The sequence below is a fragment of the Chlorocebus sabaeus genome, chromosome 13, assembly GCF_047675955.1.
Source record: "Chlorocebus sabaeus isolate Y175 chromosome 13, mChlSab1.0.hap1, whole genome shotgun sequence".
Taxonomy (NCBI): Eukaryota; Metazoa; Chordata; class Mammalia; order Primates; family Cercopithecidae; genus Chlorocebus; species Chlorocebus sabaeus.
Window position 1 is genome coordinate 99,707,966 of NC_132916.1, and position 27,521 is coordinate 99,735,486.

General features: G+C 36.5%; 1 protein-coding gene across 10 annotated transcripts in view; it reads right to left on the reverse strand.

The window, feature by feature from the left end:
• Nucleotides 1-27,521, reverse strand: part of MYO6 (myosin VI) — a 161,801-nt gene that overhangs the window by 8,433 nt on the left and 125,847 nt on the right. For 6 of the 10 annotated variants that reach the window (XM_038002166.2, XM_008006408.3, XM_073022644.1 and 3 more), the window contains 12 exons: nt 21,494-21,624; nt 21,335-21,412; nt 19,651-19,780; nt 15,915-16,005; nt 15,008-15,158; nt 11,874-12,082; nt 10,840-10,918; nt 9,438-9,598; nt 7,295-7,321; nt 6,874-6,903; nt 3,753-3,791; nt 488-591 (listed from right to left, as the gene is read on the reverse strand). In XM_038002166.2, the coding sequence (XP_037858094.1) occupies nt 488-591; nt 3,753-3,791; nt 6,874-6,903; nt 7,295-7,321; nt 9,438-9,598; nt 10,840-10,918; nt 11,874-12,082; nt 15,008-15,158; nt 15,915-16,005; nt 19,651-19,780; nt 21,335-21,412; nt 21,494-21,624 (1,230 nt within the window). The remainder of the gene's footprint in view (nt 1-487; nt 592-3,752; nt 3,792-6,873; nt 6,904-7,294; nt 7,322-9,437; nt 9,599-10,839; nt 10,919-11,873; nt 12,083-15,007; nt 15,159-15,914; nt 16,006-19,650; nt 19,781-21,334; nt 21,413-21,493; nt 21,625-27,521) is intronic. The other 4 variants (XM_073022646.1, XM_073022642.1, XM_008006407.3 and 1 more) reach the window with 2 other exon arrangements.

The following is a 27,521-nucleotide window of genomic DNA, read 5'->3' on the forward strand; positions in this document are numbered from 1 at the left end:
ATAGAGTAAAAAGTCACTGTGATAAAATACAAACTAGATTTATAAGCAAGACTTTTCTAATTATGCAGATATACTAAATGGAGGGAAAGAATATAGTGAGAAATTATGTACAATTATGATACTTTTGTTTCTAGTCATAGTTTTCTGAATTCGTCGTTCCTACTCATAGTTTTCTGAATTCAAACACTGTGATTTAAATAACACAACTATGTGGGATCCTCTGGATATAGTATTTTACTCTAATTGTTCTGTGGAAAGAAAAATAGCCTTAAAAAGAAACACTGGATTGTTATTTGTTACTTTGCATTCATGGACGAAAGATTCAGATAATATAGGTATTATATATACATATATATTTACACACATATATTTATATATACATATATACATACACACACACACACACACACACCCCTCACCCCAATCTATGTGTTTATCACCTATCACTATGAACATTTTCTATTATTGATCTTCTCCAAACACTTACCACAAGAAGTATTGATGGTATCACGTAGTTCTGCATATTTCCATTTACTAAGATCATATTTCTTGGTACCAGCAGCTGCTTTGGTAGCTTGTACAGCAGGACCTCTGTAATTATTATACATTTTTACATGTTTAAACCAGAAACATGAAGAAAACATTGACTAAAGAGGCAAGAAAGCATGCATAAGTTTGAAAACCGGAAACAGCTACCAAAAAAATGTAATTTTTGTTTCTTTGACAGATGAGATTAAGAATGGCATACTAAAAGACAGGCAAATAAATAAAATTTTCCAGCATGCCACTTGATAGTCATATTAGATTTTAGGTCCAAACTTTTGATTCTAATATCCTAGTTCCACAAACTTCCCCCAGACTTCAGTTTCAATGTTTTTACTAATAATGTATATATGAACTAAATTTAAAGTTTAAAAATATACTGACATATATTCCTCAAAATCAAAAAAGAAATCCTCAACACACTTGAAAGATCATTAAAAGCATATCGAAGTTTTGTTTATGAGCCATGAGACTGCACAGTGCGACCACACCTGGAGAGACTGCTGAAAGCTACAGACGGCCAAACTCCATTCACATACAGTGGCTCAGAATATCCCTGGGCCTCTGGATGTTTGCGGAGTATATAGGTAAGTAGCCAGACCTGCAACCCACCACATTAGAGTCATTAAAGTCAGCTAAAAGAACGGATGACATCTGGAAACTCTTACTTTCTAGGCTTCACTGCTATAAGAACACTTAGAAAAGTTCTATAAGCAGACAAAATCCATACCCTCATAATAAGAAAACTAGTAAATTCAAGAGATTTTAGCTCATGAGGTAAATAGCAGAGACTTCAAAGGGCACAGGTATTGTATTACGACCCATTTAGTAGGAACATCTGTATGAGGGAAGAGAAAAGAAAGAAAATCCAAAGCACTCAATTAAATGAAATAAATTCAACTTTTTCAAAACAGGGCTACTCAGTGCTTTAAGGCCTGCTTTTTTGTTTTTCTGTTGTTTGTTTAGTTTTTGTTTTGTTTTGTTTGTTTTGTTTTTTTGAGAAAGGGTCTGGCTCTGTCACCCAGGCTGGAGTGCAGTGGTACAATCTTGGCTCACTGCAACCTCCACCACTGGGCTCAAGCAATTCTCCTGTTACATGAGTAGCCTGCTCTACTCTCTCAGTCACCTAAATAGCTGGGACTACAGGCACCCACCAACCAGCCGGGCTAATTTTTGTATTTTTTGTAGAGATGGGGTCTCGCCATGTTGCCCAGGCTGGTCTCAAACTCCTGAGCTCAAGTGATCTGCCCACCTCAGTCTCCCAAAGTGCTGGGATTACAGGCGTGAGCCACCACACCTGGTCTTTAAGACTTTTATGCATATAATTTGAGATCATTAATCAGAAAATATGGGAACAATTTCTTTTCTGTAATAATACACTTATTTTTCAGCAAAAGATTACACTTGCAAATAGCAGACACGCAGAATAAGCTGCAAGACTTTAAGCTCAATGTAACAAAGGAAGAGTTTAAATACATCACATTTCAAGACATGAAAAGAAGGTGGCACAAAATATTAAAATAAGTATTAAAGAACAAAAGTATTGCTTCTTATATATCACACAAGGAAATTCTCCATTATCATCTACTACCTGGAAGATACTTCCTCTTAAAGAGGGTTGATCAAAATATAATACCTGAAAATAAACATGTATTTCCTCAGTCTTTTACATTTTGAAAGATAACAGCCATCCTGGCAAGCAGTGAAGACACATACTTAATTGAAAAATGATGTCTGAGAATATGTTACTTTCTTCCTGAAGGAAATTATTTTTTCAATATTAAGCTTAACAATGAAATAAATAAGGTGCCCTCGCCTCTTTAAAAGGCCTGCCTATGCTTTCTTTCTAGAGAATAAAAAATAGCATTCTTCATCCTACATACTTAAAATAGTTTGACGTAGTGATTGTTAGTTACACATAAGACTAGCTAAAGAATAATGTGTGGCCATTAGTCCTTCCTGTATTTTTATGATTAAAATCTGTTTTAGCTTTGTTGCAGAATCTATACTTTTCATAAGCGGTGTAAGTGGCAATTTTCCATGTAGCTTTTTGGTCTTAATTGCTTTGCTCAAAAACGGCCAGCTGTGTATCAGCAAGGTCTCTCACTTCCTTAACAATAAATTAAGCTTTTACATTTATTCAAATATTCTTTGTCTTTTCTACATCCCTAAACTACCAATCAATAAACCAAAAAAAAAAAAAAAATCCTTTTATTTTTAAGCTGTTCTGGGACTCTTTTCTAGGAGGACAGCTGAAATTATTGTTTTGTTCCTGTTGTTTTCTTTTGAAAGAAGAGGTAAACTGACATACAGACAGTTTTATAGATTGTCAATGTATATAAGATATTAGAATACATGTAAAATGTGTTTTGATACTTTTAAAAATTACATTAAATTCAAATGATTATTGCTTAAAATATGGTTTTAATAACACTAACTTTTCATTCCTATTAACTGAAACAAAACTACATCTACTAAAAAACATAGCATCCAAAGAAGTACATCAATGCAACACATTTAAATGTTTCCCCACCTCCATTTCTGGAGTTACTAAAATAGTAAAGTGGTAATTTGCTGATTATTCAGACTTGCTATAAAGACAATCATGTAAAGAATACAACAGTAGCACACTGATTTTTAAAAATATATTAACACTGTTAATTATCTTTGTAACTTCAAAATTAAGAATTAACATGTTAGTGAATCATATCCATTTATAAAAGTAACGGACCAGATCCTGTTGGTGGCTCAATTTACACCAGTGGTTTTCAAACCATGTGCCATAGTGCAGAGCCCCTCAAGAACCATGCTCTTCCTCTACCTCCTCTTCAACGAGGCACAAATTACGGGCAGCACCACCCCAGGGAGAGCTGCGAAATACTCATTTTGTCATGATGAGGGGAAGAAATCCCCTACTGAGACGAAGTTGGTGGTGGCCAGAGATAAGCAGTAGAGTTCCACTGCCAAGGGAACTGTCCCATTCAAAATGCCAATGGTACCCCCACGACTTTGAAGGAATACTGCTTTTTAACTTTTTCTTTGTTGGGTGGGGTTAGGGAGAAGTGATATTTCTTGTACAGAAACAAATATCACTTTACACAGAAAAAGCAGGCTACTCATGTAACAGGTTCTGGTCCAAATAATCAAAAGTAATTTAAAAATATGATTTTGAGGTGAACACTCATTTCCCCCAATTACGCTGCACTAACCTACTCAAAAATTCTGACATTTCTTTGGCCATTTGTTCCCTACAAGAAAAATGATAACACAATATGGTTACATAAAAGGCATACTACATAAATTAATTAAAAGATCTAAAAGTATAATTAAAATATATTTTTTCAATATTATTTAACAACTGTTTATAACTGTTTTACTTTGTTAATGCCTATGATATAGTTTTCAACAAATCTAGCCATAACACACAGCAATATTTTTATTTAAATCCAGTTAAAGTTATCTGAATGCCTCTCCATTTTTGCAGTAGCAACTTATAGATAAAATCTCAGGAAAGTTTTTATGGTATTATTTTACATACAGAATACAAATAACATGGTCTAAATCCATACAGGAAACTTGGCAAGATATAGATTCCATATGAGGATTTTTGCCCCAGAGTTGTTTAGTAAATATTAATTAGATAAGGCACAATGGTGGAAAACCACAAGCTGATGTATTTGACAGCATCAGAGTTTTAAAAAGAATCTGATGTATTCAAAGCTCTAAAATTCCAAATCGAAGCATGTCTTAAGAAAAAGAATATCAAAACAGGGACTAATGAAAGATCTGAGGCATTCTGACCTTCCAAGGATAAACATTTGCCAAAGGCAAAAAACTTACTTTGCTTTTGTTACCCAAAAGAGTGTAACTTTTCTCAAAATTTGTTTAATTCTTTAAAAGGGAATGAAGTTTCATAGTGTTCATCAACACTTCTTTAACTTACATCCCTGTTCTTTGCTCTTTTCCTTCATAATTATTTTCTCATTCATTCTACTCATCAAACTCTAGTAACCTCAAACCCTTCCAAATCAGTAAAATCATAAGAAAAGAGGATGGGTATATTTGCTTCAAGGCGCAATTTCCTGAATGCCTGCCAAGAGCTGGGACCCTGACTAAAGGAGCAGAAGACTCCTGTATTCCTCTTTTCTCATAATGAGCACTGTCTACAATTATGTACGGATGGAGGTCTATGAAAGCACAGTCAGAGAACAAGATATCCTTCAAAGCTGACAGTGAAGGACAGCAAAAACAAAATATAACACAAATACAATCTAATAAAAATTATCTTTTGAGCAATACATTTATCAGTCTCTCTTTAAGCTAGTAGTTTCTCAGAATCTTCTCACTTTCAAATGCAGCATGATTTTGATAGGTATGTTTAATTCTACTATCACTCCACCTCAAGGATTTTGTCTCAGGATTCAAGAGCATCTGTTTTTACCATCTTTTCCTCCTAAAGCTTCCTCCATTTCTTTTCCCATGGTTAGGTTTTAAGGGAGTCCATGGACTTTCAAATCTCTTTACCACTGGGTGTGTTGATCATACAGGTGTTTTTCTGTGTGCTTTGACAGTACAATGGATGGCAGTCTCTACTGATGCATTATCCTCCTTGACCCTACATCAAGATACACCTGACCTAGACCAATACACTACAACAAATTCACCAGACAGAAATGGTTCCTGTACCCAGGCGCTGTCTTCCTTCTGATTTTACCACACTATACGCAAATACAATTTCACCTTAGACATTGACTGCAGGACTTATTTAATTCAAGCTCAAATGGTTAACTATAAAGCAGTTACGGCAATGGAGGGCAAGAGTACCCGCTCAGGTATTTTCAAAATTTGGGGCAGTATTGTGGTAACAGCGATGTGTGAGTATACTCCTGTCATCTGCTGATGTGAGGCGAAAGGAATACCAAATGTCCCACCCAAGGAAGAACTGCTCCATGCCCCATTTAACTTTAACATGTCTGTCGGACATACAGAGGTGAAAAACACATACAACACCTATTTTACATGTAAACAAACAACGTATTTAATGCATGCCTTTAATATTCACAGAATTTTTCTAGGGCTCACACAAATACTGTGTAATTGAGAGAATACTGTACTTGGCTCTGTTCAGAACTTCACAAAGAACTGTTCACAATTTCATGGCATGTGAATGCCCAACACAACATTCCTATATCAATTTGTATTTGTAGCTACAGCATTCGTGGTGATTCTATACACAAGCAAAAACATCTGATCACTTATCATGTCTTCTACTGCAGTTATGCACAAGCACTTTCATATTAAATAAGACTGTTTTATTATAAGTGACTATCCTTGTATTTCTACTTTATGTATATTGTTTGGAGAGTTATTTACATAGGTTGCACAGTTTATTAAAAAATTGTTATTGGGGCTGGAGTCTGATAGAGTTGAGAACCATCAACATAAATGTTAAGTTGGAGTCCTTAAAGCTATTAAAGATTTTATATATGTTCCAAAATCCTTATATGTAGTATACATAACATACATACAAAATATGTTTTATATTTTATATAAACAAAATTTATACTCCAAATGTTACCTGGATTCTTTGTGGGTAGATTTTCATAAGAAAAAGATACATTAGCACCGAAGTTAGCATTACATAATTTCAGATTATGAATTATTTTAGATGTAGCAGAATGAACTATCATATATACTGAAAATCAAATATTTTATTATTATTTATGCCTCCACACCTGCTTCTATAAAGAAGGTAAGGGGCAGTTTAAAAAAATACATAAAACAGGCCAGGTGTGGTGACTCATGCTTGTAATCCCAGTACTTTGGGAGGCCAAGGCGGGTGGATCATGAAGTCAAGAGATTGAGACCATCCTGGCCAACACGGTGAAACCCTGTCTCTACTAAAAATACAAAATTAGCCAGGCATGGTGGTGTGTGCCTGTAGTCCCAGCTACTTGGGAGGCCGAGGCAGGAGAATCGCTTGAACCCGAGAGGCAGAGGTTGCAGTGAGCCGAGATCACACCACTGAACTCTAGCCTGGGCAACAAGAGCAAAACTCTGTCTCAAAAAAAAAAAAAGAAAACACAAAACAAAATGGGTGTTACATTATGGTTTAAGCAGACGATACAAAGAAGGAAACCAAATCATGAGCTACTGTGATTTGAGCACCAAACAAGAGCATTAAACATTTTTCCTAGACAAGAAAAAGATGAAAGGTTATCTCATTATCTTTCAACAGAAGAAAATAATTTAAAATTTACTCCAATGAGAAAACTACTCCCAAAAAGTATCTACAACCTATTTTTAAAAAGGTAAAGGTAAGTGACATACGGTGTCATTTTGGGTCTTGTTTCATCATTTCTGTGAAAAGAATATATTTTAGTTAATGTCATAACCAATTGTGAACTGTGAAAATCTGGATTGTGCAAATTTGTATTTCAATGACTTTACTCATTGATTTTAAAAACTCAATTGTTTCTAATCAACACATGAGATCACTCAGAATTTTAATATTTTTTAAGAATTCATTAGAAATGATTGGAAAATAAGGCATGCAGTGAAAATTAAAGAGCCAATATATTACATCTAGATTAGAAAATTCATACATTGTGAGGTTTGTTTTTAATAGAATCTGGATATTATTTTACAGTTTTAGGTAATGTGAAACCATCTCTTTGCATCAAGGATCATATGTATAACTGATTGAAATTACATTTTAGAACATATGACATACATCGAAAACAATTCTTACTTAGAAGTCACTGGATAGGAATCCAAGCTGGAAAAGTAACTTAAAATTGCTTATTGAAGCAGAATCAATCTATAATATATATATTTTTTAACACAGCATAGAACCCAACAACATCATGCTATAGATTAAGAACAGTTTACTTGGTTCTTACTCATAAATTTGTTATAGAAAAAACTCAGTGCTAACAAAGGTAAAATAAATATTCAAAAACATTTAGCTACAGCCCATGGAGTAAGATTAAACTATCAAACATGTGATATCTGTACAGAATATCATTCCTAATCAAGTGCTAATGCTTGTAGTTCAGAGTATAAAATCACCACAACGTCCAGAAGGGAAGGAGCTCATGAGGACCTGAGGGTCAGGGAAAGCTTCCCGGAGAGCTGACAGAAAGGATTTGGAGGGCATTCCTCATACCATCCCTAGGTCTGAACCACAGAACTAAAACTAGCTCTTCTGCCTTTCAAGTCATAATGATTTGAATACCTCCTCTTTACTTAATATGGTCCCATTATCTAGCTAATTCTGCTTAATTTAAATTACAGGTAATTTGTTTATGTCAAACAAATTTGAATGGTCCACTCTTTCTCAGAGACTACTCAACCTGGAAGAAGTGTACCTATCTGAAGATGGGAAGGGTCCACATATGAGCCAGTATCTTGTATACAGTATATGGAATGGCACTGGATATAGCTTGATATTTCAAGTGCATAAACATAAAGCTTGACAATAAGTACCAATAATGACTACATTAAAAAGTCCCTGATAAATTGACTTCTGCCATAATAAAATCAACTCTGTCAACTGCAGTACTTCCTCACAGATATCAGGGATAGCAGCTGTAAAAGTCTGGTTCGTTTAAGAGCCTGCCCTAGGCGGCTAGTCAGTTACACATAAAGGCTCCCAAACATTCTGACATAACACAGGTGGAAGGAATACAACAGCAGCTGAGCTGAGTCTGCATTTAGAAAAGCCCTATCTGGGCTAAAATATTTTAATCATAGTGAAATCTTAAAAAGCCCAGATATTAGACTCAAACCCAAGAGCTTAATAATTATAACATCTTTTGTTCATACAGCCATATTCAGTTTATTCACAGTATAATGTATGTTGATATACAAGCAGTCCCAGAGCTCCCCAATACAATCACATACTATTTGGTTGATGCAAAAGTTATTGCAGCTTTACCCATGCCAAAAACCGCAATTACTTTCGCACCAACCTAAAAGAAAAAACGTGAAGGCAACTCTATCTGCCCCTTTCCTTCCCTGTCTTTTTTTTTTTGCTAAATATTCCATTACATTGCAATTTGATCCTTTCACAAGGAAACATCGCCATCTAGTGGTTGCACTCTATATTTCGTCACAAACTGCTTTTAAGTTCTGAAAAGCATGGTTACATGTGTCTATGTGCCTCTCAATATAGACACAACATATATACACCTACATACAAAGAAACCTCACAAATTAGTTTTGTTATTATAAATAATCAAAATAATTCATGCTTCTACATACTAATTTTTTTCAAAATTTATTCTATTAAAGCTTTCTGCAAATTTTAATAAGAGCTTCCAAATTACTACACACTCCACTATAGTGGAGTGCTTAGAGATAATTCAGAAACCCAAGAAGCTGAATTTAACTCTCGCTTCTTGGAAAGGGAAACTCATTTATTCTGAGGCACTGCAGAGTACATTTCTCATTTCAACTAACAGGATGTTTAACATATTAAATTTTTTTGCATTAGAAAAATCTCAACTACAAATACATTAAACTGCATTATATAACACAGTCACTTATTTCGATGCCAGTGTTTGATAACAGGTATTTAGAAATTAGGTGCCTACCTAACATACTACATTCTTAAACAATTTCAGGGTAAAAGTTAATATGTTTTCTTAACAGAGTACTCATTAGTGAAATTTTAGTCTTATTTTTCAATAGTTTATTAATTTGATGAAAAACCAATTATTTCATTCACCTGAGTATGAACGCTGATACAAATAATTTTAACATTATTTTAGCTCAAATATACCAGGGCCTTCAGAATATGATTTTCTCCTATTCCCTTTTGCATGGAAATGAGAGGCAGAGGTAGAAAAAGCAAAGGAGAGAGCGCTATACCCCACCCGGGGCCCCAGTACCTCCGCAGTGCCAGGTCGGCCTGGGCCTCATCACTGATGAGCTCGGCTTCACTCTGGGCAATCCTCAGGGCCAGCTCCCGGTCCCTGCGCTCCTGCTCCAGAACCGCTTGCTGCTGGGATGCCTCCTCCTTCTGTCGGGCCAGCTGTGCCTCCACTTCAGCCTGACAAGGGCAGAAAGCCATTTCACTAAGAGTTCTTCACTTGTTTACTTGATCGCTCCCCTTATTCTTAAAATAAAAGGGAAGGCATAACTGCCCCCATACAAGTTCTTTACTAAGGAATTGCTTAAGCACAAATCTCTTCAGTCTCTATTTTCTTCTTTATTATAATTAATGCTTCAAACACATCCCCATTTTGCCTCTTTCCCAAGACCAAGAGAAGGCAGAAGAACCACAGCTTCACAATTCTATGACTATAAATATTAGTGTCCCAAACATCATATGAGTATCTTAGGCATCCCATTAACACTAGCACCTACAGACCAGATGTCAGGAATTTAAAGTTTGGGTTATGCTTAGGATATATTATGAAAGCCATGACAAACAGAAACTCAAATACATGAGCAATTTATTCTTAACAAGGGACTTTTTAAAAACTAGGGGTGGAGAGAGAATCTCAATCCTAATTTATTAATACCAGTATCTACAAAGTTGTATGATATTTTAAAACAACATTTTAAGTGAATTTTCGTTTGACTCTCCGCTAGGTACAATAACAATTATTAATATTTATTGAGGTACACAGTGTTCAAAATGCTTTAACATGTATTAACTATCAAATGCTCGCAACTATTATCTATCCACATTCTATAAAGAGAAAACTGTGACCCAAGTTACTCACTATAATCTGTACAATGTTACAATTTCTGTCAGTGACTGATCCTGGATTTGAACCCACTTCCCTAGTTCCAAAGTCCATTCCCACAACCACTTCAAAACCTGGCCTTTGGTCTCTGGGATAAACTAGTAACAGCTTATCTAGCGAATCAAGATCTCATTTTCACTTCCTTTGTAGGTTCCATTTTATTTTATTTTATATTTTATTTTATTTTATTTTATTATTTTATTTTATTTATTTTTGAGACAGAGTCTCACTCTTTTGCCCAGGCTGGAGTGCAGTGGTGCCATCTCGGCTCACTGCAAGCTCCGCCTCCCGGGTTCACATCATTCTCCTGCCTCAACCTCCCAATTAGCTGGGACTACAAGTGCCCGTCACCACACCCAGCTAATTTGTTTTTTTTAGTAGAGATGGGGTTTCACCGCGCTAGCCAGGATGGTCTCGATCTTCCGACCTCGTGATCCATCCGCCTCGGCCTCCCAAAGAGCTGAGATTACAGGCATGAGCCACAGAGCCTGGCCTGTAGGTTTCATTTTAATAGAAATTCAATCCAGTAAGTACGTACTTGAATGCGTTTTTCATCATCTTCCCTTTTCTTTCTCTCTTCTTCTTCTTGTTTTCTCTTTGCTTCCATCTCAAGTTTCCTAATAAAAAATAGAAAACTCTTCAAAAATTTAACAGAAAATAAGGAATCCTTCAGAAGACAATTTAACTATTATTTACTAATAAAGGCAACAGATTGGGAATGCAAATTAGCCTCCTGGCCACATATATCAACTTATTTTGAATAAAATAAAATTTAACTCTATTGACAATAATTCTTAAATAAAACAAATGTAATTGTATTCTATAACTTTTAACATCTCTAGATTAATGTGATTACAAAGCCTGGCTGTAAGGTCCTGATTAAAGATGCTTCCCTTTACTCCCTCTCCAACTCAACAACTCATCCATTCTCTCTACCCTATCATGGCAATCTTTCAAAGTGTTACCAGTTTTAAAACTGCAGAGAAGTAGAAATGTCATTTACCTAGCTTAGAAAACAATAAACAAATCATAGCTTTAAAAAGAAGAAAATCCTCAGGTATAAGAGTCTAACTAAAATTCAGATTATAGTTAAAATTATTTTATGTTATCATTATTATAAAATGAGCTTATTTTCTCAATTTTCAAACTTATTACAAAATTAGTTCATTAAAATAAGAACACCGTTTTAAGAATTGTCAACTTGGCACGGTTGCTCACGCCTGTAATCCCAGCACTTTGGGAGGCCGAGGCGGGCGGATCCCCTGAGGTCAGGAGTTTGAGACCAGCCTAGCCAACACAGTGAAACCCCGTCTCTAATACAAATACAAAAATTAGCCAGGCGTGGTGGTGTGTGCCTGTAGTCCCATCTACTCAGGAGGCAAGGCAGGAGAATCAATTGAACCCGAGAGGCAGAGTGCAGTAAGCCGAGATCACGCCACTGCACTCCAGCCTGGGTGACAGAGCGAGACCCTGTCTCGAAAACAAAACAAAAAAAAGAACTGTCATTAACCACTGTGAATACCAATAATTCACTATTTAAGTCTCTTATTCAAAATAATATAAATGCCTCACATCCGCCTTTCCTCCTCTTCCTTTCTTCGACGTTTTTCGTCTTCTTCACGTCTTTTTCTTTCCTTTTCCATTTCTTCTTGAATACGCCTCAGCCTTTCTGCTTCCTCTTCCTGCTGTTTTTTTTTCTGTAATGCACTGAGGAGCTGCTCTGAGCTTTTAACCAGTGCATCATATTCTTTCTGTATTTGTTCCCGCGTCATCATAGTGGACTTTAAAAAATAAAATAATAGGTACATAAAAGCTTATTTCTTCTGTTGCACAGCAATGTGAGTATACTTAACAATACTGAACTATAAACTTAAAAACGGTTAAGATAAATTTTATGTTTTTGTTTTTTTACCACAATTTAAAATAAAAGACTACTCCAGTATGCAAATACAGCAAACACTAGGTAAGACGGTAAGCAATACATCCGTTATCTTTGCTATACTGTTTGTACATTAAATACTATTCACAACATGTTTTATGTCATCTCTGCACACAAGTATTAGACATCAATTAGACAGGTGTACTGTGGACAAGGTAATATATTGCAGTTAAAAATTATTTCTAGGTCGGGTATGGTGGCTCATGCCTGTAATCCCAGCCCTTTGGGAGGCCGAGGTGGGCAGATCACCTGAGGTCAGGAGTTCGAGACCAGCCTGGCCAACATAGTGAAATCCTGTCTCTAACAAAAAAAATACAAAAATTAGCCAGGCATGGTGGTACACACCTGTAGTCACAGCTACTCGGGAGGCTGAGGCAGGAGAATTGCTTGAACCCGGGAGGCGGAGGTTACAGTGAACCAAGATCACGCCACTGCACTCCAGCCTCCGCAACACAGCAAAACTCTTGTCTCAAAAAGAAAAAAATATTTCTTAAGTAATGATCAGCTAATTTAGCAAGAGCTTACTACTACTTTATAATAATGTTCAAATAGTACCTAGAGAATACTTAAAAAATTACTAAATATATCCAAAATTATTAGATGATTTCGCCTTCAAAAAATGTGGGTGGGTTAATTTATAATACCACATAAACAAGGCTGGCCCTTGACAGATTTATAAAATCAGTTGAGTCTATTTATAGCATTTTCATTTTCCTCTAGATCTTTTTTTTCCTACCTCCAAGATTGCCATTGTTTACATAAAGTATCTGCAGAAAATATAAAATGCTCACATTAAGATATTTATTATATCCCACATACTTGCACTGACCTATGAAACTGAGAAAAAGCATTAAAACTCTAAAATATAATTGAGGAAAAGATACAAAATGTAATTAATGAAATATGAAATATAATTAACAAACACAGAAAAGTCTTCAATTCCACTAGTAATCAAATAAATAAAAATCAAAACAAAAAAAGGGGTCCCAGTTTTTCCCTACAAAATTGGAGAGGAAATTGCTATTTTCACAAAATTAATTACATTATCGTATCTATGAAGATAATGTATTAACATGGACAAGTATATAACATAATGGTAGAGATAGAAATTGAAATGTGTATTATGATTAAGAACTACATAAACATTTATGCATAAAAGAGTGTAAGGTAAAGTAAAAACAAGTAAAATTATACTGTAAAAATAAAAGTAAAAATATACTGTGATATACAACAGTATATTAACTGAATTTGTTAATATGGAGGTATTAAGAGGTTTTTGGTGGTTTCTCCAATTTTTTTTTTTTTTTTTAAGCCACGGGTCGGTCACCCAGGTTGGAGTGCAGTGGTGCAATCTCTGCTCACTGCAACCTCCACCTCCTGGGCTCAAGCAATCCTGTAACCTCAGCCTCCTTGGGACCACAGGCTCATGCCACCATGCCTAACTAATTTTTTGTATTTTTGGTGGAGACAAGTTTTGGCCATGTTGACCAGGTTGGTCTCTAACTCCTGAGCTCAGGTGATCCATCTGCCTGGGCCTCTCAAAGTGCTGGGAATACAGGCACAAGCCATCACATCTGGCCTCCAAATTTGTTATAATATTATATTGCTTTTATCATTTATTTATTTAATTATTTTTAGACAGAGTCTCGCTCTGTCGCCCAGGCTGGGGTGCAGTGGCACAATCTTGGCTCACTGCAACTTCTGCCTCCTAGGTTCAAGCAATTCTCCTGCCTCAGCCTCCCAAGTAGCTGCAACTACAGGCGTGTGTGACCACACCCGGCTAACTTTTGTATTTTTAGTAGAGACGGGATTTCACCATGTTGGCCAGGCTGGTCTCAACCTCCTGACCTCAAGTAATCTACCCACCTCGGCCTCCCAAAGTTCTGGGATTACAGGCGGGAGCCACCGTGCCCCGCCACTTTTATAATGTAAAAATTAGTTTCTCAAAGTAGAAAAGCATGAAACAAATTACATTATTTGCATTTATCCTCTCTAAGTCATGATTATGCAAAAGCTCACCAATAAAGTATGGTATTTTAGTTGCTCTTTTGTGGAAAAAACATTTTTTTTATATATATAATATATGTGTTTTGTGTTTTCTTTTTGCTTCAATTTTTTTTTTTTTTTTTTTTTTTTTTGAGATGGAGTCTCACTCTGTCGCCAGGCTGGAGTGCAGTGGCATGATCTTGGCTCACTGCAATCTCTACCTCCTGGGTTCAAGCGATTCTCCTGCCTCAGCCTCCCCAATAGCTGGAATTACAGGTGCACACCACCATGCCCAGCTAGTTTTTGTATTTTTAGTAGAGACAGGGTTTCACCATGTTGGCCAGGAAGGTCTTGATCTCCTGACCTCGGGATCCCAAAGTGCTGGGATTACAGGCATGAGCCACCGCGCACGGCCTTCAACTTTCATTTTAATTTCAGGGATGCATGTGCAGGATGTGCAGGTTTGTTACACAGGTAAACGTGTGCCATGGTGGGTTTGATGCACAGATCATCCCATCACCTAGGTATAAAGTTGTGGGGAATATCTTTCTTAGCAACAGAAGAAATGGCATAAAAATTATCTTCTTTAACTTTTTGCCATGAAATTTTTCAAACATAAAAAGTAGAGGTAATATGATGAGCATCTACTTACCATCATCGGGTCTCAACACATTTTGTAATTCTGAAAAACTAAGGACCTTTTTTATACAATTTCAATACCAGTAACAAAATATATTAAATTATGTAAAAAGTCAAAGTCATTTGGGTTAAAATTATGTACCTTAATTTTGGCCATCAAAGCATCAATAGAAATTTCCAGATCCTTGATCTGTTTATTCATCTCCGGTTTTCCATCTTTCAACACACTGACTACCTCATTAAATTTATCAAGTCGTTTTTTCAGTGTGCCCACCTTAACCAGGCCATCAATGCTGTAAAAATAATACTTCATTAGAGCCTAATTTCATCATTTAGTACTTTTGGCAGATTTTTCATTTATAAAATGCTAAACAGGGTATTTCACTTCCGTTTTCAATATTATCTAGTATTCTCTTTTTCAGATCTTTTGTTGAAGGCTTAAAAAATCAAATATGAGTGTGAATGACACTGATGCCTGTCAACAGGATTAAAGCCTTCTACAACTTTGAGAATTCAAATCACAGAGGACCTTAAAGGAGTTATCTAAGTCTCTTTGAAAAGGTGTGATGGATCAATAGATATTCAGACTTCCAATTTTTAAGTCTAAATTAAAAATGAAAGATTCAAATAAGAAATAAAGACTAATTTATAATGGGACAATGTAATTCCTACAGATAATCTTGAAAATTTTGGTAAATATATTAGTGAGTTTTTTTTTTTAAATGTCACCTTGACATTATCAAGAAACTCAAATAACTCAAATAATCAAAATAAAAGAGCTTCTCTCAACACTTATTTCTTGTTTTATAATCTTTACACATTTTCGTATGCCACTTCAAATCCTTTTATAGAATGAGGCAAGTAATAAGGTAATAAATGAATTAACTAATTTCAAATAAATATTACAAATAGAAGACTAATATATCATCTTACGAAGAAGTGAGAAAACTCCTTGAGTATCCAAATTGCTTTTTATTATGACTTTATTGTCATTTTGTATTACAGTAACTAGGTTTTGTAAAGTTCTTTTTAGGGACTATTCATCTTACCGAGGTTTGTGTCTCCTCTTGCAAAGCCACATTCGAATAGTTTTTTGCATTTTAATGCAGGCTTCAGCTCGATATTTTATTTTGTTTTTCACTATGTGTAAGAGTAAAATAAAATGACAGAAAATTATTCAGTTTAAATCTAACATATATTTTAAAAAACTCATTTTCACAAAGTAATTCTCAAGAAACATGAAATCTTGTATTATATATCAGATATCAAAAACAGAAAGTTTTAACAATTCTTTTTTGTTTGTTTTCGTTTTGACAGAGTCTCAACCGAGGCTGGAGTGCAATGGCATGATCTTGGCTCACTGCAACCTCCACCCCCCAGGTTCAAGCGATTCTCATGCCTCAGCCTCCTGAGTAGCTGGGACTACAGGCACACGCCACACCAGGCTAATTTTTGTATTTTTATTTGAGCCAGGGTTTTGCCATGTTGGCCAGGTTGGTCTCAAATTCGTGACCTCAAGTGATCCTCCCACCTCAGCCTCCCAAAGGACTAAGATTACAGGTGTGAGCCACCATGCCCAGCCAGTTTTAACATTTCTATAATTTCTTATTCTTCTTAAAATAAAAAGATACTGAAACCACCTGCGCAAAATTTACGACGAAGGAAATTATGTAAAAGAAATCTGACCTAACCAAATCCATCTTGCTTCTAACCTCTAAGCTGTCCTTGTTCATTCCTGGGTGTGGGCCGAACTAGTCTTGGGAAGGAATTTAGTTTATATAGTTTAACTTTGAAACAAACACATTAATAGCCCTTTCCTAAAATAAACCCCCTTCTTGCCTGGGGAACCAGTCAGCCTTTGTAGGACTAACAAATTGGCTCCAAGATTAGAAATTAAAACCCAACTTTGACCCCCTATGATTTCATCTCCAACCCAAGCCCCTACCTACCAAATTATCCTTAGAAACTCAGATCTCCGAGTTTTCAGAGAGACTGATTTGAGTAATCATAAAACTCCAGTCTCCCATAGAGCCGGCTCTATGTGAATTACTCTTTCTCTACTGCAATTCCCGTCTTGATAAATCAGCTCTGTCTAGGTAGTGGGCAAGGAGAACCCACTGCATAGTTACAATATCATGTATCTGGTTAGGCTTACATTTTAAATGCATTATTTCTTTATTATGCTACACTGCTACCTCCCAAACTGTCTTAGGCAACATACTGAATACGTATGTCCTGAAAAAAGGATTTACCTGTCAAATGAGTGTATGAAAAGCCGTGCACTACACTTCTGTTTGGAGGTTCACAATGAACACACAGAGCGAAGCCTCTGAGAATCCTACAGCAAAGAAATCTACTTAACTTCAGTTACTCAGAGTTTCCTAGGATGATCTGGCCTTCAACTTTTTGTTCAGAGCTTCCTATTAACATTCTGCAAAGATCCCTGCCCAGTTACTGACTTCAGTACCACTGTAGAACAGTCCACAAATGAACGGTGTAACAGATAATTTTATTATAATGTGTTTTCTATCATAATGCAATGTGTAAAGCTGAACGTATTAAACTACAGTAATATATTTATATTTTATTTGGAAAATGATGGGAAAAAGAGATTCTGCTTTTTTCTTTTTATATTAATAGTTCTCTTTTTATCTATATTCACAATTGTGAAACAAAATATCTCAAAAATAATCTCTGTTTGCATGATTCTTTTTCATTAGGCCAAAAGAATTTTCCTTTCCTACTAATAAGGAAAAATTTACTGAATCCTTTTCACGTGCCTAGCACTATTTCAGATACTCTGATGAGTATGAGGGGCAACTGTAAATGTAATCAAGTTACTGATTCCCACACAGTTCCCAACAATTAAAGGTTTGCCACAGATCCTTAGGCAACCCCAAAATGTTCTGTCCCTCACTTTTGTTTTGGGCCACCTATGTAACTGCTATGGCCTGGCCAAACCACACATAAAAGCAGCTTAGCCCAGTATGTCAAAGGGGTTTGAAATCCTAATCCCAAAATTCATAATCCCAAATGTTGAAATCCCAAAAGATCAAAATTCCTTGATTAAAATCCCTAACATCTAAAATCTCAAAAATCACAATCACAGGGATCATAGAATTTCAAAAAGAGCAATCTCATGAAGAAAATGAATATGAACATATTCTCCAAGAAGAACTATGTCCTAAAAGAAAAAAAGCACCTATTATTCATGGTACAAGATTTCAAAATATAGTTAATGACTGAGACAGCCGCCAGCTCTTACGGACTATCTCCACGCAACTGTCTATAATCTATCCCTGTAATACACTTTTTTGTATGTCAAACTTTCTTTTTAGTTTTGGGTTTTTTTTTTTTCTTTTTCTTTTCTTTGTTTTTATTTTCACTATCTTGAATTGTAAGCATTCTTTAATTATGTAGACATTTTTAGAGAGTTCTAATTTACTGTATTCATATTTTGCAAATTTAACTCCACGAAAATGCATTATCACAACATTTACTTTCTGGGTAAACACTGTGTATGTATACAAAAACACTGAAACTTCCTCAATCAGTGAACAGATGTCCTTTATTACACATCTGCACTTGTAAAAGATAAAATTTCTCAGGATCGCAGTTCTCTGGGCAACTACAAATGCAGTGGTGACTCACCATCATTTTTGACTGATCTCATCAAAAGACAGCTTGTTCATCACAGTATTTCAGATGACTGCAGTAACAAAGCTGGGTGCACAATTACCAACCACAATAATATGTGTTTATGCATTTCACTTTTTGCCCTGCTTCTTTATGAACATGGTTTGTCTGTTCCTATTATATCCATGCAACTATTGTTAGTATATGTGTTTATACTTTCAAAAATACATGTTGTTATTTCCTATTTTATTGTGTAAAGTGGCCTACGAAGAGTTTTATGCTTTTACATGTTTCTCAAATCCCCTTTTAAAAAGGTAAATAAATATCTTTTAAAGAATGTTTTTATTATTTTTTACAGAATCCTGGTTTTGGGACTTTCATCTTTCGAGATTTCAACATTTAGGATTATGGTGTTCAAGACTGTGTCTTTCAGGATCATGACAGACTTCCTTTCAAAGAACAGGAGTTAAGAGGGGATGGTAGGGGAAGAGACTGAAACAAAAGGCTGACACACCATTTCACATGATTTTGAAAGACATTCAAATAATTCAGACTTCACCTTTTATGAAAGGAAAGTCATAAAAGGCTTCTAGTTTAGAGAGAGATCTCTAAGAAACCAGGAAAACCAGTCTGGAGGCTAATGAAATTATTATGCAAAAGGCAGAAAAGGACTTCACTAAGGCACTGGCAAGAAAAAGAAAGGAATGTACAGTATTTGGAGGAGGAATCAACAGGATCTGGCGATGACAATATTTCAGGGATAAGAAAGGAAAGTCAATTACATGTGGAATTTGGGGGTATGTGTATTGCAGATGCCACGCAGGCAGAAAGGAAAGTTCTGGTTTAAGTCTGAGAGATCAGGGGATGGTGAGGGTTGCGGGGACGAGAGAAAAAAATGAAGACAGTGAATTCCATTTTGTTAGGACACTATGAAACTGACACTCTTATAACACATTTGAATAAAGAAAGTAAGTATCATACACTCAAAAAATAAAAAAAGAAAGAACATCTACAAATAGGAACCTGGGACCCAGTGTGAACAAGTCTCAGTCTCTGTTGCCCGGCATCACCTCTGAGACAGCTTTACAACACTCCACAAACCATCTTAAAACAATGAAAGACCCCATAGGTGTGAAGGAAAACACCTACATTTGATGACTGAGAGTGAGCACCACTGAACTTTCTTCCAGCGACTGCACGTGAGCCAGTGATTGACTCTTTTAACCAACTCTGCTAAGTGGTCAGGGTCAGACTTCATGATCTGATCAAATTCTGCAAACTAGGAAGTGAAATAATTTAATATCAGTATTAAAATATAAATGCATTTAAATACACAAAAGACATAAAATAGAATTCAAATCCAAAATCTAACTGTCGGAAAATGGTCACATGTTAATTACATAAGCCTTGGCAGAGAATACAACAAACCCAAACATACTTGGCCACATTTTGCTTCCTTTCTTTCTTCAGGAGCTTTTTTGGAGGTAAGGGAGGTTACTTAATGCTAGGCAGCATATTCAATAACAAAAGTGAGGGGGAAATGACTTTTAAATTACAGATGGCTGGCAAGAAGACTTTATTGAGAAAAGAATGAAAAAGGACTACTGTATCTCTGAATTGGCTCACCCACATTCTCACATATCCTTATGGAGCTTTTGATAAGTGCATATTAGCTATATACTACCAGGTACCACCAAAATTATTCTGTCTCTCCTAACTCCCATTACCCACCCCCAACCTGTTTTGCAGTGGCACAATCTTGGTTCGCTGCAGCCTCAACTTCCCAGGCTCAAGCAATCTTCCCACCTCAGCCTCCCAAGTAGCTGGGATAACAGGCACGTATCACCACACTCAGCTAATTTTTGTATTTTTTCTTGTAGAGATGAGGTTTTGCCATGTTGCCCAAGCTGGTCTCAAACTCCTGGAACCAAGCAATCCCACTGCTTTAGCCTCCCAAAGTGCTGGGAGTATAGGCATGAGCCACAGCGCCCAACCCCCATTTCCATTTTGAACAGAGATAAGAAATTGCTACTAAGTGACAGACAACACAAATAAAACAGCTAATAGCTTCTGAACTAATAAAATACATTATTTCCACTATATACCACAAAATTCCATAATGATTTCAATCCTTTACCAAATATCCCACTGCAATATTAAGAATGTCAAAAACCCATCAACCAATATAATGGCTTCTTATAGTCAAAATTAAGTTAAAGGTAACATAACGAGAGTAAAGATATTTAAATCTTTGTCTTAAGCTTTCAATAAATATTTCTAATTTTTCTGTAGTTTAAACAAGAAAAAGTGCTTTCTCTATGAGACTATTAGTTCTCAAATAATTATTAAAGCTCTAAAACAAGACTGTCCAAGCTGCAGTCCATGGGCCACATGTGGCCCAGAACAGCTTTGAATGAGGCCCAACACAAACTCATAAACTTTCTTAAAACATGACAAGATTTTTATTGCAATTGTTCTGTTTCTTTAGCTCATCGGCTATCATCAGTGTTAGTGTATTGTATGTGAGGCCCAGGACAATTGTCCTTCTTCCAATGTGGCTCAGGGAAGCCAAAAGACTGGACATCTGTGCTCTAAAAATAAATGTGGAGTTTAGAATAAACATGTATGATTAAAGCTAAACAAATTATGAACATTATATATTATCTTCAACTTTTTTTTCTTTTCTGGGAAATGGTATGGGAAATGGCAATTCATGTTGTTAGTGACCATATGATTCAAGAATAATACAAATTATTAAATACTTTAAGATATTCACTAACCCCAACTATTTGTTTTCATGATGTTACAGCTTAAAGTAAAAATGTATATTTACCTTGCCAGGTCTAAAAAATACTTTGGTTAACCCAAACTTGTAGTCATTCTCATTTAAGCCCAAAGCTTTAAACAAAGCCTGAAAAATAAAAGTTAGTCAATTATTAATAGAAAAGACAAGTTTATAGCTAAGAAATTTCAATTTGGGTGGCATTTATACCTTACAAAATAGTCTTGGATCCAATCTTGCAAGTTTATCTGGCATATACTTTTTGTACATGTTGTAGAGTTCATGAAATGAAGCTCGTGACGGGAAACCACCCTGCATCAAGTCCAAAACAGACACCATCCCTAGATTCACGAACAAACACAAAGCACTGTCAATCACTGTTCGAAGTCCAAAGTAACTTGTGAATGATCAATTTCATAAGTTATTATTTAGAAATGGACAATTTATGGGAATTATCAGCAATTAAATATTATATAGGAAATACATTTATACTCATTATGTCCCAATTTATCCACCACCTAAAACTACTGTAGTCAAATTTCCTCTAAACCCAGTAAGACTCTTTTCTAGAGGCAAATTATTGGCCTCTAGACAGATCTAACTGGGCACAGTGGCTCATGCCTATAATCCCAGCACTTTGGGAGGCCATGCCAGGCAAACTGCTCGAGCCCAAGAGTTAGAGACTAGCCTGGGAAACATGGCAAAACCCCATCTCTACAAAAAAATTAAAAAATAGAAAAATTAGCCAGGCATGGTGGTGCGTGCCTGTAGTCTCAGCTACTTGGGGGGCTGAGACAGGAGGATCTGAGCCAAAGGAGGTGGATGCTGAAGTGAGCCTTGCAGGACACTATATTCTAGGCTGGGTGACAAAGTGAGACACTGTATCAAAACAAAACTAAGGAAAGATCAAGTCTAGTTTGTATCTTTTTTTCTGTTAGAAGACTCTGTGTCACAAACGCAGTATATAAGGCAAAGCCCTGCATTAAACCACTTTCAAAGGCCTGAAGTTAATTTTAGAACAGAATTCCTGAAAGAATCTCCAAAAAGTAGATACATTCCCAAGTTACCACCAGTGCATAAGGCAAATGGAAAACAAAGAAGAGTTCACTGTTTCACTATAAAGACTGCCTTTCACTCACCTGTCAAAGCAACTAGACTACTGGGATGATTAATCTATTGGATAAATACCTATTTTCAGTATAACTCTAGTAAGTGGTTAATCTGAGTCTGCAGTCAATGCGAGCTTTTCAGGTCAGAAAGAGTGTGAAATAGGCAGGGAAAAGCTGAACAGCTATAAGTGATGCCAAGACTTTTATTTACAAGACCTAGATTTCAGTCTCTGGGACTATTCAAATCAATGGAGAAAATAAGATTATTCAATAAACAGTATTACAACAAACGGCAAGCCATGTGGCAAACAAAAACAACATTAGATCCTTGTCTCACTTCTTACACCAAAATAAATTACTGCTGGCCAAAAATTTAAATTAAAACAAACTCTAAGGCTTTTTAAACCAGTTAATTTTTATTTTAAAGTAATCTCACAGGAAAGATGGCCTTTCCAGGCAGTCAGATTGAATTTTAACCCATTTGACTGGCAAAGTTATAAGATATCAATTAGTACTCAGAGCTGATGACAGTGTAGGAAAACACACAGACGCATTCTTAGTAGCAAAGTAAGCCAGTGTAACAATTTTGGATGGCAATTTGGAAATATCCCTTTGGCTCAGTAAATCTATTCTATGATTTTTCACACTTGTGGGCAAAGATATGCATGTGGACAATGTCCAGATGTCCTCTGGGTCATTGTTGGCAACAGAAAAAAAATCAGAAAAAAACTAAAATATCAATTGATTATGTTACAACCATATGATGGGATGTGAAATATTGATTTAAAAGAATAGAGCAGAGCTTAATCTAACCAGTATAAAAAAAATATATCCAAGATGTAGAGTTAAGTGGTCACCCCTAAGAGCTGAGCTTTTTTGTTACTTATATTATTCTGTACTATTTAATTTGTTGCTGTGAATTTTCAATATTAATTAATGAAACACATACAAGAAATCATTCCTGTGGGGAAAAAAAAAAATCTCCAAAACTAGATTTAGATCTAGGCTTTGCCTGGAGAAAGAAAAGTAAAGTTTGGTTAGTATCATCACAGTTTTTGGCCATTTGTATCAAATAAACAAGTACCTTTGAAAATGTACGCATCTAAGTCTCCTGGCTTGCCCTGTAGCCACAAACTATAAACTGGCTCACAGTTCATTAAGAATTTCATGGTGCTTAACAAATTACCAAGCCTACAACTGCTTTCTCAGCACTTGAAACTAGTTTACTCTTAAGATGTTTTGAAGTTTAATTTTTTTTTAACCACTAAGGCGAATACTCTGCCTTCTAAACATTTCCATGAACTGGCTTTTACTCTTGGGAGTTTGGTGAGTGGCTTCTTGGTGCAGAGCTGGCACCCCCCTCTTTGCTACAAGACAGGCAGCACAGCCCCAAGGTTACAGAAGAAGGAAACTTGACTTCTCTCAACCTCCCCTACTTTGCCCTGGTGTTTGCCAATCAGAAGATAGTAATTTTAGGCCAGGCATGGTGGTTCATGCCTGCAATCCCAGCACCTCAGGAGGCCGAGGCGGACAGATCACTTGAGGTCAGGAGTTCGACACCAGCCTGGCCAATATGGTGAAACTCAGTCTCTGCTAAAAATACAAGAACTAGTCATGCGTGGTGGTGGGCGCCTGTAATCCCACCTACTCAGGAGGCTGAGGCAGGAGAATCACTTGAACCTGGGTGGCAGAGGCTGCAGTGAGCCAAGACTGTACCACTGCACTCCAGCCCGGGTGACAGAGTGAGACTCTGTCTCAAAAAAAAAAAAAAAAAAAAAAGTAATAGTAATTTTAGTAAAAGGTGCCTTAAATTTATTCTCTTTAAAATGAAAAAAAAAAAAAAAAAAAAAAGAAAATGGAAAGTTAAAATACAAGCCAAATCTTAAATATCTTTATTTTAGAAAGCTTAATAAATATTTTTATTTCTACAACTTATTGATAATTTTTGCATTTTCTCATCACCTAGCTACATGAGTGGAACAAATTCTATATCATTATTACTATTACGATATCTATTATTGGTACTTAAAAAAATTAAAGTATAATGAATTGATATTATCTGTTAAAGTGCCAATATGTCTTAAGATGTTGAAATATACTGCTTATTGAAAGAGGAATCCTAGCTAAAGGATTCCTCAGTAGCCCACACTCTCTCCGCTAATCTAATAGCATATACAGCTAAACTTAAACAAGTGCAACTTGCCAGGACACTAGGTGTTCACTTAGGAAATAAAGAGGAATTCAAATGGGAAAAAATATCAACTTGAAGAAAATATTACAAAAACACATCTCTACTTTATGGAAGAACACAAGAGACATGAATTACTTAATTTTCCAGTATTTGTTAGAATTAGTCACAAATAAATCTTCATATTTTCTACACTGTTCATTCCATTCAACAAATATATATTGAGTCTAGTATATGCCAGGGAAGTAGAAATGTATGTGTAAGCCAAAACAGATGCAGTTCCTGACCTCATGGGGCTTATGGATTAAAGGAGGGGAAAAATAAATAATTATTCAAATATGTACAAAATCTGTAACTACAACTGTGAAATAAAGGCACTTGAGCTCAGCACCCCAAACTCAGGCTCCCCTCCAAGTCAGGAATATCAAGAAAAGCTCTCATAGGAAGTGATGACACAGCTGAGATGTGAAAGATAAAGGAAACGGCGTGGCAAGAACATCCCAAACAAAGGAGGCAGCATGTGCACAGGCCCTGTGCTGGGAAGAAATATTTAGGGAACTAAAATGAAAGTCAGGGTGATTTGAGGACAGAGGGGGGAGAGAGAGAGTGGAAAGAAATGAAGCTAGGGACACAAGGGCCAGGCTCTATGGGACCTCTTCACCTTAATACTAATCTGAAGCCATCAGAGCATTTCAAGCAATAAAAGGACACGATGATTAGAGATGAGTTGTGAAGTGATAATTCTGGATGTATGTGAAAAACAGAATGAAGAGATAGGAGAACACTTAGGAAGCTACAGCAAAAATCCAGGTAAGAGATGGTGACAGCTTGGATTAGAGACTACCAGGACTCACTGTTTAGGAGGTTACATCAGCAGGACTGGGGAGCCTACCTAAGGGAATATACATCTGGGCTGTTCAACTTGGCAGTCACTAGCCACATGCTCTATAGTGACACTAGCCACATGACTACTTAAATTTAAATCTTTTAAAATCAAAATTAAGGCCAGGCATGGTGGCTCACACCTATAATCCCATCGCTTTGGGAGGCTGAGGGAGGAAGACCACTTGAGCCCAGGAGCTTGAGACCAGCCTGGGCAACATAGTGAGATCCTGTCCCTACAAAAAAAATTTTTTTTAATTAGCTGGACATGGTGGCACATGCCTCTAGTTCCAGCTACTTGAGAGGCTGAAGCAGGAAGATCACTTGAGCCCAGGAGGTTGAGGCTGCAGTGAGCCATAATTGTGTCACTGCACTCCAGCTTGGGTAACAGAGTAAACCCTGCCCCTCCCAACCAAAAAAAAATTAAAATTAAACAAAATTTAAAATGTAGTAACTAACTCATTCCTAGCCACATTTCAAGTACTTAGGAGTCAAATGTGTCTCATGGCTACTAAATTGACAGATACGGAATATTTCCATCATCATGTAAAGGTCTTCTGGACAGTCCCGACATAGAATGAGAAGAAAAACAGGTCTAACTTAAATCCTAAAAGATGATAACAAATATCCAGGTAGAAGAAAATGGGCCTGCAGGGGAATCAGGAATGGTCAGAGAATTCACAAGAAAAGCATGGGCATAGGCCATGTCAGGAACCAAGAAAGAGTCAAATGTGGCTATGAAGTCCACTAAAATAAGGACTGCAAAAGGGACATTTCCTTCAGAACAAGGCAATCACTGGTGACCTCATCAAGGTGGGAGCTAAATTATCCTAGGGTTAAAGAGTAAGTGGAACCCATGAAGCTGAAAAAGCAAGAACAACCTATTCTTGGAGAGAAAAGAAAAACAGTGAGGAGGAGGAGATAGCTGTAAGGGAATGTGGCTCAGAGATGAGATTTCAGCATGTTTAAGTGGTAATGGGGAAGATTCATCTGAAAGGGAATAGTATGACAAACATAAACAATGCTGGAGATTCATGAAAAAGTAGGAAGAGATGGCTTTCAAGGAACTATAAGCCTCAACCAGGAAGAGAGGCAACCCCTACTTTCTTAACAGGAGGGACGATTAAGTGGTAGGCAGAAGTGCTTGGTGGCAGACAAGAGAAACTTTAGGATATTTAGTGAAGGAGGTAAGCCCATCTGCTAGCAGAAGCGCAGAGATCTGAGGAAAGCAGGATGGGTCTGACCAATCTCTGATGAGAAACAGAACATGCTGACCAGGAAAACTTGGCAGGACAGGTTTGAGAGCCCTTTAAAGATCAGTGATGATGAATTTAACTGATGCCATCCTGTCTTGTCTATCAACCCTATGCAGATAAGAAGAAAAAACAGAATTAGATTCATCAATAGCTATGGTTTTGTAAGAAAGGTCAAGGGTAGATCCAGATTTGTGAGGCGGGGGCTGAAGCTTATACAGCTGGGGAGAGGCCTTTAGGGAAGCAGAAAATTACATGCAGGGCTTTGGAAGGGGTTTATTTAAATGAAGGACCCTGAAGCTTCAGTAACCTTAGCTTCATAGTAAATCTACCTCTCAAAGCAGCAAAATAAGGAGTCAGAGAAGAAGAAAGTGTAAGAAGTATCAGGAAGCTGAGCTGGATCAAAAGGTAAAGAAGAAGGAAGGCTGATACCTTGGGAAAAATTAGGGGTAGTGTTGGCGAGGAGGGAGGATGGGCATGGCATAAAGCAAACAGGGCAAGCCTGGTGCCTGAGCAAGGTCAGACACGGCAGGGTGAGGGATAGGAAGTGATAGTTTAAGCAAAGCCATGAAGTGACACAGAGGGAATTGTGTTTTCTTTTTTTTTTTTTTTTTTTTAAACAAGTGGTGGAATGGGAAGAAAGGACAACAAAACCAACCTTCTGACCGTCATGTGTGGAATGAGAAATGAACGACTGCTGGATTGAGAAAGCTGCCGACTGAAGGAAGATCCAGTTTTGCTGTTAGAGAGTTTTCATAAATGTTTAATGTGAAATTGTTTATTTCACAATATACAATATCTCAATA